The sequence below is a fragment of the Apus apus genome, chromosome 10 (genome assembly GCF_020740795.1).
Source record: "Apus apus isolate bApuApu2 chromosome 10, bApuApu2.pri.cur, whole genome shotgun sequence".
In the NCBI taxonomy this organism is placed as follows: domain Eukaryota; kingdom Metazoa; phylum Chordata; class Aves; order Apodiformes; family Apodidae; genus Apus; species Apus apus.
The window spans coordinates 9,230,273-9,243,156 of NC_067291.1; the positions used below are offsets into that span (position 1 = coordinate 9,230,273).

Here is a 12,884-nt window from a genome sequence, read left to right on the forward strand (position 1 = left end):
TGAGAGGGCTGCCAAAGGCAATGGCACTGCTGGCTCTGGAACCAGAGGAGTCACAAGCTCCCTCTCCTGCACCCAGCTGCCAAAAGCACACTTTGCTATTTCACACCACACGTAACATCCTGGCTGGGTGACATAAAGGTTAAAAGTAATTTTGGCTGCAGTAGACCAGCACGTAGATGACAAAGGCATTTTATTCTCAGAGTTCACTATAGAAGGGCTGCTTTGCAGCGGGGATGCGACAGGCAGATTCCAGAGGAAAGCCAACGACACGGAGCGGCGGCTGCCAGCGACTGACACAGCTATTTGCAGAGTACCCTGCTGTCACCAGGTCTGGGGCAGAGCTCCTTCCACATGGGCTGGTGCATGCAAATCACCTTATCACCAATGCTAATTCTCAGTCAAAAGAAGTCATTAAACTTTTCAACAGTCAGTATTTTAAGGAGTTCTCAAATAGCACTCAGAATAAGCAGATAACCATTTTAAATATAGAGGCACTGGAATGGAAGCCCAGGAGTGCTGGGTGCCAGCAGTGATCTGGATTATTTGCTTGTTACTAAATACCCCAGAGCATTACTTCCCAGGTTGTTCAGCTCAAGTCTGACGCAAAGAGTGGCAGAAAAACAAACAAGAACTTGCAGGATTTTGTAAGGACCGAACTGGTTCAAAGAGGCAGTTGCTCAGGATTGCACCTTTGGAAGAACGAGGGTAATCTACTGTTTAACCACGTGTAAAACCTAACTGAAGGCTTGACAAACACTTCCAAATCTCAGCAACAGAAAAGAAACATGAGTATAAAGGGAAGACATGTGAGAGCAAATTTAGCTCAAGGATTCTGTTGCCTTCTATTGATACCCAGAAATAACCTGCACCAGAGTGAGTTGCTGAATTCCTCAGGATGATAACTACAATTCTGGTTTGCAGTGGACAAGCCTGTAGAGTAGGGGATGGAAGTCCACACAAGGAAAAAATTGACAGCTCTGACTATCGCAGACCTTAGAAGGGGACAGAAAAAAATAGCAAACACAGCTCCAGAGCAACGTTAGTTCCATATGGAAGAAAAAATCTCCAGGAGGAAGCCCTCCTTGTAAAAAAAGGCATTAAAAACCTGTCTGTAAACTAACGCCTCCAGGCAACAAGTCACACCAAAGTGAGAACTCAGCCAAGGCTTTTAATGTACCTACCAGGCATGCTTCTAAGAACTCTACAGCACAGACAAAGCAGTAGCAAGGTGACAGGAAAACAAAGTAAATCAAGGCATTGCTGCACATACAGGCTACCCAGCTGCCTCAGTTCCCAATTGGTTTGCAAAACCTTATGTCCAGCCTACAGCCCCCAGCAGACCAGCTGTGCTTAAGGCAAGGACTAGGTAAGACACACTACTTGTAGTGCAATAATCGTAGCACTGCCAGCAGTGTGGGCAAAGTCTTATATAAATAACTGAGATTATATATAACAACTCTTACTTAATTAAAATTCAATATAATTGTGAAAGTAACTGACCATGACTGAGAACTCCTGATCAGAACAAAGTGTTCAGCATTGTGACAGTTTGCAATTATTGGATCTCATGTGATGACAGTACACGTAACACACTCTGTCCTGGTCTGCTCAGTGAGGGTAAACAAACTCTGCTAGCTCAAATTCTTATTAAATATACTTTAAAAGGCTGCCTTTAAGCCAAAGATGACATAGAGAACAAAAAGGTTCTTTTAAAAGGTTAGCATCCTCACTTCTTACTTGCTTTTTTGTTAAACAACAGTGTTCCATTTTATTTGGCAAGCACTGTGGCATGAAGCAGAGGTCCCTTTATCTGGTTTATAGTTTAAGCCTCTCCCACAATTTGTTGTTAAAGACAACTAAGTTGCTAGGTCACAGGCTAGGGGCTAGATGTGTAACTGGCCTGTTTTTTTCTTGCAGGGATGGCTATGGCTGATGAGTGTTGGACAGAAACCATCTTCAACCAGCGGGAAGCAGCCCATGAAACCCAGCACGGGACTCCTCACCCTACACACACCTCACTCAGTATCTTCACAACAGTACCTTTCCCTTCGCATGGTACTTACAAAGCACTTTTACTTTCTTTAATTGTCTCCACATGGGAATTAGTGGCTGGAGTCCATTAGAAGAGCAGGGTTTTCACCAAAGCAGCCAGCAGTGCCCGTACAGCATTGCTCCTCCAGCACAACTAGAAGTCACAGGCAGTGAAGCACTGTACTGGATTTAGGCTCAGCCTTTGACTCTACCCTTTCCTTTTTGAGTGTAAAACTTTCCCTCTCTGCCATTACGGGCTTAAGTACTGCTGAGCTTCACCAGTGCTCTTAAAAAAAAAACACTCCCAAAACACAACGAAAACAAACCCCCCCCCCCCCCAACTTCATTTGCACAGATGTGTTTTTGAGCTCAATTTTGTTTCTGGTTTCTAAACTCTTCCCACCCACTTCTTCCACCCAGTCTCAGAAAAAACCTACCAGACCACTCCACAACTCCTTCTTGCCCAGGAGAGAGGACAACCAGCAATTTCATCCTCCCTACAGCCCCATACATAGGAACTGAGGTGGTTACATAAACATCCACACACCATGCCCAAGCACATACACCCTCTCCTTGCCCCAGGTGCCCATTTTCTGCCACGCTGAAGGGGCAGCTCCTTGTTCTAGGCAAGTTGCAGCTGTGCTACCTGCCAGAGGAGCAGGGAAGGAAACACTTGCAGGAACTAAGACACCATAATGGAAAACGTGGCAGAAGTTTGCCAAAAGATGTAGCTTTATCGTACAGCTAATAAGCTCCCTGAGGAATGGCTCTGATGGCAGGAAGGGAAGAGAAATACATCCTGTTCTTAGGGCTTGCTGCAACAGCGACCTGATCCACGCATTCCGAAACATCCCATGGGAATTACCTGGTCCTGCTCCTGAAGTTTCCTTGTGAAAGTGTTCCAGAAAGGCCCTCAGCCAAGGGACCTGCATGACTACGTTCACTCCGGGTTGCCAGGAACATGAAGGTGCCCACACACACTTGTAGCAGCTGTTCCATTTTAACACAATTCTGTTAAAAAGCTGATAAAACAGTAATGCTCACTTACACTTTGCCAGTCACTTCTATTGTCAACAGCAATGGTTCTTGACACTACCATCCACTGATGCTTTCGCAGCCATACCATTACACCAGACCATCTCACACACAGGCAGCAGGCACTGCACTTCTGGAGTCTCCTTCCAGGGCTGCATCCCCAGCAGCAGCACTTCCAGGGCAGACTGCAAGAGAACTTCTCCTGCTTCCTTGAGTACCCTGGAACACGGAGTGCAGGCAGGCCTGCCTGCCAAATACAGCCAGCTGCAGTACACCAGCACCTCTACCCTTCATCATACAAAACATCAAAAAACAACAGTCATTTTTGCTGGCCATGTTTTTATTTGTTTTTTTTTGTTTGTTTGTTTTTAACAGGGGAGCCAATGATACATCCAGTATTTCAAAAAAATCAGAAGGTAAAACCAATTTTCAGAAGACTGAGATGCTACATGCTATATTTAACCTAATTTTATTCATGCTTGCTTTTGAGGGGGGTTGGGAGTGGGACAGGAATAATTCAGTAAAAACATACAGTAAAAACAAAATGTCTCACCATATAGAACTTTAACCTACAGTTATGTTGTACCTTAATTATTTCCATGCACACAACTAACATTACAAATTTTTTTTTAAAATGAACACAATTAAGACTTCTAGGAGCATTTGATAATAAAGCAATTCCTAATTTCTTCCGTAGAGATCAAGCACCTCCAATTACAAATTCCTATACACAGTGAGTGCTTTACTTGAAATGAAAACTAAAAAATAAAAATAAAAAAATGTATTGGATAGCCTCAGAATAAGCTGATGTTAATATATATCCAGCTATGTAGGCAACAAAACCATAGTGCTAAACAAAACCTTTTATCTGAAAAGTAACTCAAAAATTCAGTTGACTTTCTATAATTACAGAAATATACTTATTTTGCTAAAATAAATAAAAGTGCTGCATATTAACACTTCACTATAAAGAATGCATACCAGAACATTTATAAATATTGAATGATTTTCCATAAGAATAGCTACTACAATAATGCTGGCTAAATAGAAGTGCATAATGAGAAGCACTATGGGTGGTTAATGTTTTGCCACATACTGCTGTTACCTTGAGGTAGATAACACATGCGTACCAAGTTCTGCATTCATTTCAGTTGTTGCTGGTATCATGTGTCTAAGAAATGTGTACAGTATGAAAAACTCTAAAATACGCATGAATGAAAAAACGGTTTGGGAAAAATAGATATTTTCATGCAATTATGTACAGTCTCACTGTGTAAATTTCAAGGCAAGGTTCTTTTTCTGCAAAACATGGACACTGTTTTACTGAGAGAATGTTTGTTTTTTTTCTTTTCCTTGGTTTAGTGCATTTTTTTTGTTACCTCCTGCATTTTGCATTATTTTGCTCTATTCTTTAATTTTGTGTGCAAACGACATGCCAGTTTAAAAACAAAACTAACTCACGTAGAGAAAGTAATTCTGGATTGTAAAAACAATGGTAAACAGAAAATGAATGAAAATCCATACCAAAATTACACCGTCTGATTCAAGTAAAAAAATTACTTACACTAGTAATAAAAAAAGACAAACACATCTCATGAATATAAAAGAAATGTCTGCTGAGTGTTTTAATTTAGATGTTTCAGAATGCTGCTGTATGTTTTGTGGGGAATCTGGGGAGATGATTTCATAGCAGAAGGCGTTAACGTGGCCTGGATGGATTTCAGTGGTGAACCAACAGGGCTGTGAAACTGAGGAATACCTATGGCCTCCAGCTGCTTGTTGAAGAGGAGCTCTCCACTGTTAGTGAGAAAGCTCTCTTCTCTTTCCTTCTCCCCCAGCTTCCCCTCCTCTACTGGCTCAGGTTCTAGCATTTCAGCATCTTCTTTCTTACTAAAAAATTTGTCCAAGTAACTGGTGTAAGTATTTTCTTTTTCACCTTGTTCATCTTTCCTTACTTCACAACAAAACTGGTCTATGAGGAAGCACTCCTCCCCACCACTTACAAACTGACTGTCCCAAGAAGTTTGGTACAGAGCTTCTAACTGTGCCAGATTAGCCATTCCTTTCTCCTGCTTCTCTCTGCTTACTGACTTTGATATTACTCCTTTCAACTCTATTTGAGACACCGAGCTATTCAAGTCATTTAATTTATCAACATCAGTAGACTCATGTTGTAAACTAAGCTGAATGGTTTCCGCTATAAATGAATCAAAGTCAAATCCTTGATTCTTCTCCCTTTCTTTTTCAACAAGCTGCTGTGATGCTTCCTCAAGTGCTATCTGAGCTTTCACCAACCCATTCTTTTCACATTTAGACTTGCCTTTCTTATCAGACTTTTCTTTGCTCTGTTCCTTCCAGTTTGAAAGATCTATAATAAGCTTGGGCTCATAGTAATGGTTGACTTCACTGTCTCGCCAAACTAAATTATCAAGGTATGAAGATGACCTCATTTTGTAATTGCAAGTGTGACTACACTCCAGATCACAATACTTGTTTTCATGGTGATCTGAGTACTGCCAGCAAGGCTCAGTAGAGAAGTGGGTATCAAAGGCAGGATCCTCCAGATACTTTTCACGATCTCCATCCAAATATTTGCGAGGATCTACTTGCACTTCTTCCTCATCAGTAACATCAGAGAGAGCCCTTGGGTCACGCTGAACTTCATCAGCTTCGTAGTTATTATGAATAGGCCAGTCATGGTCTGAAAACTGACTGTCATGGTATCTGTAAAACAATTTCCTATGCGTTAGCAGCCAAGAAAGTTTTCTAGCTCCCAAGACAGAGACAGTTAAGTTTCAAAATTCCCTTACAGAATAATGACAAATCAACACAGATAAATGTTCTCTCTCAATCCAAGCAGGCACCTTTTCCAGGTTTTAAATTTAAGCTGGCATAAAGCAATCCCCATACGCACATCTGAAACTTTAAAGTGCAGAGTCATGTACAGTAGCTCACTCCATTTACAGAACACTTCCTTGGTGTGCGTTTAACTGACTTTAAATGACGACTGCAATTCTTCTTACTGTTATATGTCCTAAGCATTGGACAAGACAATCCATACTTTAAACCTCTCTCCATTTAAAGTTTATTTTTTAGAGAAATAGTTATTGGGGGAAAACATAATGGAGTCATTAACTTTAGAACCTGGAGTCCTGAATGCATCAGCTTATGCAAGTCAGTCTAGTGAATTACAAACCCAGTGACAATGCACTGCCTGTAAGGGAAAACTTCGTGATCTGCTCAATTTAAGAAGAAACAAACAGAAAAGGAAATGAGGCCCAGGAAGCAGCTACACTTCAAGCACACAACCATTCAGTTATGTTACATGCCAAAGAAAGTGATAAATTTACCTTTCCCAATTGTAAATATGGCTGTGACTTTCATCCATCAGCAGAATATCATCAACCTCGTCTTCAATGTGAAAAGGATGACTTGAAATAGGCTCATCCGTTGGAAAGGAATAAATGCTCATGTAAGGATGGGACAAAGCTTCTTCTGCTGTCAATCGATCCATGGGACTAAACGTCAAAATTTGCTCTAGGAAGTCCAGTGCTGCAGACAAAAAGTTATCATTAAATAGGAGAAAAAAATACATTTCAGACATGTAGAATTTAAGACTAAGGTACAGTGCTTTGCTCTCGGGGTGTGCATTCATCTAAAAGTAGCCCCCTGTGAGGTATCAACTACTGCCACTATGCTGACAAATATGCATTCTGCAGCTATAGGAAAGCTCGAAGAGAAGAGGTCAAATCCAAGATCAACAATAATTTAACTTAAAGGCAGCAGAATGCTTCAAGCTGAGCCAGTATCCACCAGCAGCTATCATGAAACATTGCTGTCAGTCTGGTTTGGAGACTTCCTTTTAAAAAACATTTGAAAGACAGTTATTTTAAACTGACTCTTTTCCAATGTGTCCTTATATTTAGAAAGCCAGTGTCTCAAAATAGGGCAAATCAATCGGTCTGCCAGTGCAAACAGGTTGAGCAGAGACACACAGTTCTACTCGAAATATGACTAAGTAACTAACATGTAATCTGCTTGTAATAAAAAACAATTTGAAGACTCATTTTTCAGACAATGCACAGGTTTTCCTAACAGAAACTTCCTTTAACACACACACAGACACAGTAAAGCTATTCACTATTTTATGATTCTGAAATACAGGATGTATTTTTTCTGAACTGCTTACCTTCAGGACTGATGCCTGGAAGCAACTGAGTTAAAGGTTTGTGTGGCTCAGTCATATCGTTTCTAATGTAAACTGGAATCACATTGAGAAGCTCCTGACGGTCCTCCTCATGTACAACAGGAATTGATTCTAGAATCAACTGCATCTGTTCAAGTTCATGTGCACCTAAGCACCAAGAGAAAACACAAGTTGCCATTTCAGCTTCAAATGCTTCCAATCCCTGTGTATGGAAGGCATGTCAACATTTTGTGCTTTGAGCAGCAGAAGACTTATCTCCTACAAGAGAGGAATGGCCAGTGTTCTAAAGTCTAATGATAATAAATCTGAAGAACTTTCAAAAATGCTGCAGCACATGAAGAATTACAGATATGCTACACACAGATAAAGCAAACTAACCTCCAGCTTTTGGAAGGATGATTCCACTATGGATGAGGTACTCTACAGCAACACTATCTTCTTTTTATACTATATACTGCAATCCTTCCCTTCCAACTGATCTACCTAATGAGTTCAATATCTGGCCTCACTTGGAGTTGTATGTCCCTTAATAAATCCAGCAGTAGTTTAGCTCAGCAAGAGATCTTAGATCCAAGAAGCATGCAACACTCTACAGATTCAACTGTAAGATGAAACTATGCAGGATTACTTGGATGTCAGTGTTTCACCAAGCAGCTCTGGGCAATCCTCAGTGATACAGATGCATGTGACATTAAATAAAAAAATAAGTGGGGCCAGAAATAGATTGCACCATCTAAAAATCTATGTGTTATCAGTTCATTTCAGCAGTTTGCATGGCAATCTGCACTGGACATCCTACCACACATCTGGCAGATGACATTCCTCAACTGACTCAGTCCTGCCTTGTGTTAACTTAGTTGTTGGAATGAAAAAGCTGTTTCGTCCTCCTACTTCAGACTATTACAAATTACTTAATAAAACTTATCAGATGTTATAGTGTCTAATTTGCTGGAAAACAGATTCTACTGTACCATTATTTCACATCCTATACATCCTAAAAATTAATCAGCTCTCTTTCCAATATAAATGAAATGAGCATTTAGAAATATTTATTTAGAAGAGAGAATTACAGAAGTTGTTTGGAACAGCTATTAAATTCCTCTGCCTCAACTTCCCTTCCATCCCTCATCCCAGGTATTCTGCAATTTTGGTCTGCATTCTTCCTTCCCATTCCTGTCAGCTTTCCAGATGGCAGATTTCCTACGGGATGCTTCTGAAGTGGACAGGAAGTTGCAAATTAACAAAAACAAGCCCTCCAAACAACTTTGCAGAATAATCTTTTTCGGAGTCTCAGGACAAGCTAACTGTCCTAACTATTCCAACCACACTCCCTTTCCAAATGCATGATGTTTAAAAGTCCACTCTTCAGATCAGAAAACTCTGACAGTGCTATATTATCAGAGGGACACATCCACACAAAACAGTGTTTTTCTAGGTGCCTACACAATGCAGTTAGGGCACATAAATGAGTCCACAATTAGAATTTTGGTCACTGAGTTTAAAAAAAAATAAATCTATATCACTACACAGATATTAGATGAACAAAAACTTTTGGCAAATACAAACACTACTCAAAAAAGGCCAAAATGCTACCACCTGCAATCAATCTATGCCAAAAACACGTCCTTTCTCCCACTAATTCACTGTTTTCCAGGGGATGAACTTGATGCAACAGAAACCTAATCAATCTCTTACCAGCCAAGCATTTAATACACTGGGGCATTACTCCAATAGTTAGTAACCCACTGCAAGTTAAGAAAAGCATCTTTGCACATTAGTCACTGATTTCTATAGAATAATGACTTCAAGGTGACAGTACTCCATTAATAGTACATAATGGGAAGGAGCTCTCAGTTTCAGTACCTCGAGGCACAAAGCCAAGGATTACTGCAGAGGCAAGCTTAGTTCACATGCAGCAAAAGGAATGTGAACATGGAAATGCAAGTTGGTTCTTAGAGGTTTTCTCTGTATTACCCCAGTAATTCAGAGCAACAGGAGCAAATCCAAGAGTGAGCTTGAATGAGACAGCTGCTGCTAAGGCCCCAGGATGCACACAAAATAAGCACTCCAAGGGCTTTCTCTAGCCTAGCTCATCTGCTCCCATGGATTGAATGCCTCTCAGCAGGTGGAGCACACTGGGCCGTCTCCTGCAGTGCAAATGGCAGTTTCATTTTGTCTAAATAGACCCTAGTTTGTGCAATGAGCTGGATCAGCAATGCACTACATGATGGCCATCAAGAGAAAACTTGCTCCTGATCCTCACCAAAGCACTAATGCAGATGCACCCAATGAGAGCAGAGCTTTGCTGCCTATCTTACCAGAAACATTTGGAGGTTACAAAAACCCTTGGCATACCAATCTAAACTGAGTCCTCCCTATATCCACTAAAACAAAAGTCAGGTTGAAACAGTCTCTAGATGACAAAAAAAATGGGAAAAGGGTAAAAAAGGCTGCTCTTTCGCAATTTAAAATACAAAGAATTGAAAAGTGACTAGCGTGACTACATTGAAAAAATTTATGAATATGATACTGAGGGTATTCATAATCCTCAAATATTCCCTGGATACATCAATTCACTAAAATACATGTATTTTAAACACTTCTTGGGCATCAAATAAATTTAGCTTAACCTAATTACACAGATTTATCATATATGTGAATACTAAATTAATTGTGACATTTATCTAAATACACAGTGGTTTAAGTAAAAAAAACCTGTAACATCTTCTGCTCTACAAATATATACATTTATAGTTGGTTATATAACTGCATAATAATTTAGCACATCCTGATAGTCAATGACTATTGGTACTTGCCACGAGAATAAACCTTTCTTTAGGAAGATAATTATGCAGCAGCACTCCTTTTAGGAATATACACACAGCTTTTTCTTCTACCCACCTGCAAAGAGGGTTTTCCCAGTCAGCATTTCAGCAAAGATGCAACCTGCAGCCCACATGTCAATGGCTTTAGTGTAGTTGTTAGGAGAGAGCAAAAGACGGGGCGATCTGTACCATTTAGTAACCAATCCTTCAGAAAGATGGCCCTAAAGAGAAGAAAAAAAGCATACTTCCATTTTTAAGAGGCATTTCTAAAAATTACTTTTTTTTTTTTTTAATGCACTGCTACAAGATTTTTTTGGTCTCAAGAGCCTCAGGATAGTACCATGTGCCCCCTACTAAGCCTTTCCACCTTTAGAAATGGAACAACACCACCTTAATGAGTGAAGAGCAACAATGCAGAAGTATGACACTACTTATTAGTCAGATGAGGTGCTGCAACAAAACTTTCTTATTCCCAGATGACAAATAAATGCAGAGATAACAACAAATTCTCTTGTGAAACATCACTGTCTAAACCAGGAAGACAGTATCTCTAAATCAATCCCAGGAAGCAACCACACTTGCACCATTACCAGCTCCTCCAGGGCTTCTATAGTTACACGTGTAACTGTTGCTCTTCATCTCAGGTTTTGTATTAACTATTAAAGACCTGCATTTCTGAATACATCTAGCAAAAAAAATAAAAGTTTTATTTTATGCTTGCACTGGTCCTATCTGAGACAAAACTTGTCACCCAGAGATCTGTTTTCACTCTACTTGCAAGCATTCCAGTTGTACTGTAGGATCCCTACCATGATATCCCACTGCTAACAAGGCCCTCCACAGAGCGCCCACCTCTGCCACAAGGGAGAAAGGGGCTATTTTAAGAAGGCACAGTTGTCAGCTGAGCACTGAAATATTCCTGCTCCTCACAAACCTTGTGGGAATAATGAGGATCCATGATTCGTGCAAGACCAAAGTCACCAATCTTCAGCACCAAGTCTTCAGTATTAATGAAAAGATTAGCTGGTTTGAGATCTCTATGCAGAACATTTGCAGAGTGAATATACTTGAGCCCACGTAGCAGCTGGTACATGAAAAGTCTGGCGTGATCTTCTAGTAAAGGGCCTTGCTCCAGCAGATTAGCCAGATCTGTCTCCATGTATTCCTGGACAATGTAAACACAGTTCAATTCTGTAAGGGAGCCCACGTCATCTGTTAAGTGGCTTCCACTAGGACCAAGAATTTCAAATACTTTGACAATGTTGTCGTGGTCAAGTCTTCTAATAATTTTGATCTCACGTAGAGCATGTTTAACACTCTGGGGATCTGTAAGGACAATTTTCTTGACAGCCACTCTTTTGTCACAGTCATTATCGACAGCAGAAAAAACTAAGCCATTTCCACCACAGCCCAGTGGTTTTAAGTCCATATACCGAGAGCCCAGATCAAAACCATGAATGTTCATGAGACTTTCAAATTTTTCTGCCATTTTAAAATTCTTTACGTTTCTTTTTCCTCAAACTACTAAGCTTCTGTAAACACGCAGAGACACTTCCACTGGTATCTGAAGGAAAGGTCTTACAGAAAGGGAGAAGAAACACTTGGCTTTGACTGCAAGGTGGTTTCTTGACACTCTCATTTCATTATGAGCCAGCCAGGCCTGTTGTGTCCCCTTGAATTTAGAGCCCGTAAGCTCTAGAACTCAAACTGAGCATAAGATAGAAAGATTGCAGCATTCATAGTTCAAGAAAGGTGCAGCATTTCTGCAGACATTAAAGAAAACACTCACAAGAAACTCAAACGGAATGAAATGACATACTATGCACTCAGCTCTACTGTGCTAAATTGGTTAACATTTAACAAAAATGTGAATAAATATGCACATAATAGGCTTCTATTAACATCCTCCTCCTCACAGTGCAGATACATTCAGTGTTGGACTGGTCCTGAGCAGCGTCATTCTATGGTGCTGGTAAGCACTTTTTTTCCTTCTTCCTCCTTTATCTCTCCTTTGTTTACAGTCTAATTAAACGGGAAACTGGCAGCTCTTGATTTACAAAAGATGCCTCCTGTTAATGATCAGGTGGCTCCAGCTCACCACAATCACAATCAAAGCTACCATCCATTTTACTCCGTGACAACCTGAAAAGGAGAGAAAAATACATCAGTATTCCGTTGCATACAGAGGCCTTCCTCCTCCCCAAACTCCTAAAATTGTCCTAAATATACAACTTATTTAGTGTCCACTTACAAAGTGAGAAACCATCACAAAAGCTAAACTAACTAGAAATTGCATATACTTTTCATACTTGGAGGAAAACTGACAATCGTCACCAACTGCCGTTTCTAAACATTTATTGTGAAAGTTTTAGACATAACCTACTGAGAAGGTAAGTCACACCATGGAAAATCCTACTGAAAATTAATAAAGACAGGAATATCACAGAAAACTTGGTAATTCTCCAATGCAACTGTTGCAAGTCGGAAAGAATATTCTGCACCTTGGTCACTACATTCTGGAAGAATTCTTTCCACTAGGACATAATCAAGGTTTTAACTATTTCACCACACTAAGAGGTGAGTACTGTTCACATGAAAGGGGTAAGGTTTGTGCACTCCCAGGGCTCACTGACTTTCCAGAATACACAGCACACATCCAATGCCACTTACAAAGCTTAAACCCTTAGGATTTTGGATAAAGTTTAGTAACATCTCAAATCATAATGTTACCTCTATAGATTCATTGTTACAAGAATCATAAAGGTAATTCCTACATATTAGACAAA

The 12,884-nt window shown here is 40.1% G+C and overlaps 1 protein-coding gene across 4 annotated transcripts in view; it reads right to left on the reverse strand.

The window, feature by feature from the left end:
- Positions 1–3,388: 3,388 nt before the first annotated feature.
- Positions 3,389–12,884, reverse strand: part of MAPK6 (mitogen-activated protein kinase 6) — a 29,207-nt gene continuing 19,711 nt past the window's right edge. For all 4 annotated transcript variants that reach the window (XM_051628175.1, XM_051628174.1, XM_051628173.1 and 1 more), the window contains exons 2-6: positions 11,033–12,240; positions 10,175–10,319; positions 7,256–7,420; positions 6,417–6,618; positions 3,389–5,790 (exon numbers count right to left, since the gene is read on the reverse strand). In XM_051628175.1, the coding sequence (XP_051484135.1) occupies positions 4,692–5,790; positions 6,417–6,618; positions 7,256–7,420; positions 10,175–10,319; positions 11,033–11,587 (2,166 nt within the window). In that variant the 5' untranslated portion in view covers positions 11,588–12,240 and the 3' untranslated portion in view covers positions 3,389–4,691. The remainder of the gene's footprint in view (positions 5,791–6,416; positions 6,619–7,255; positions 7,421–10,174; positions 10,320–11,032; positions 12,241–12,884) is intronic.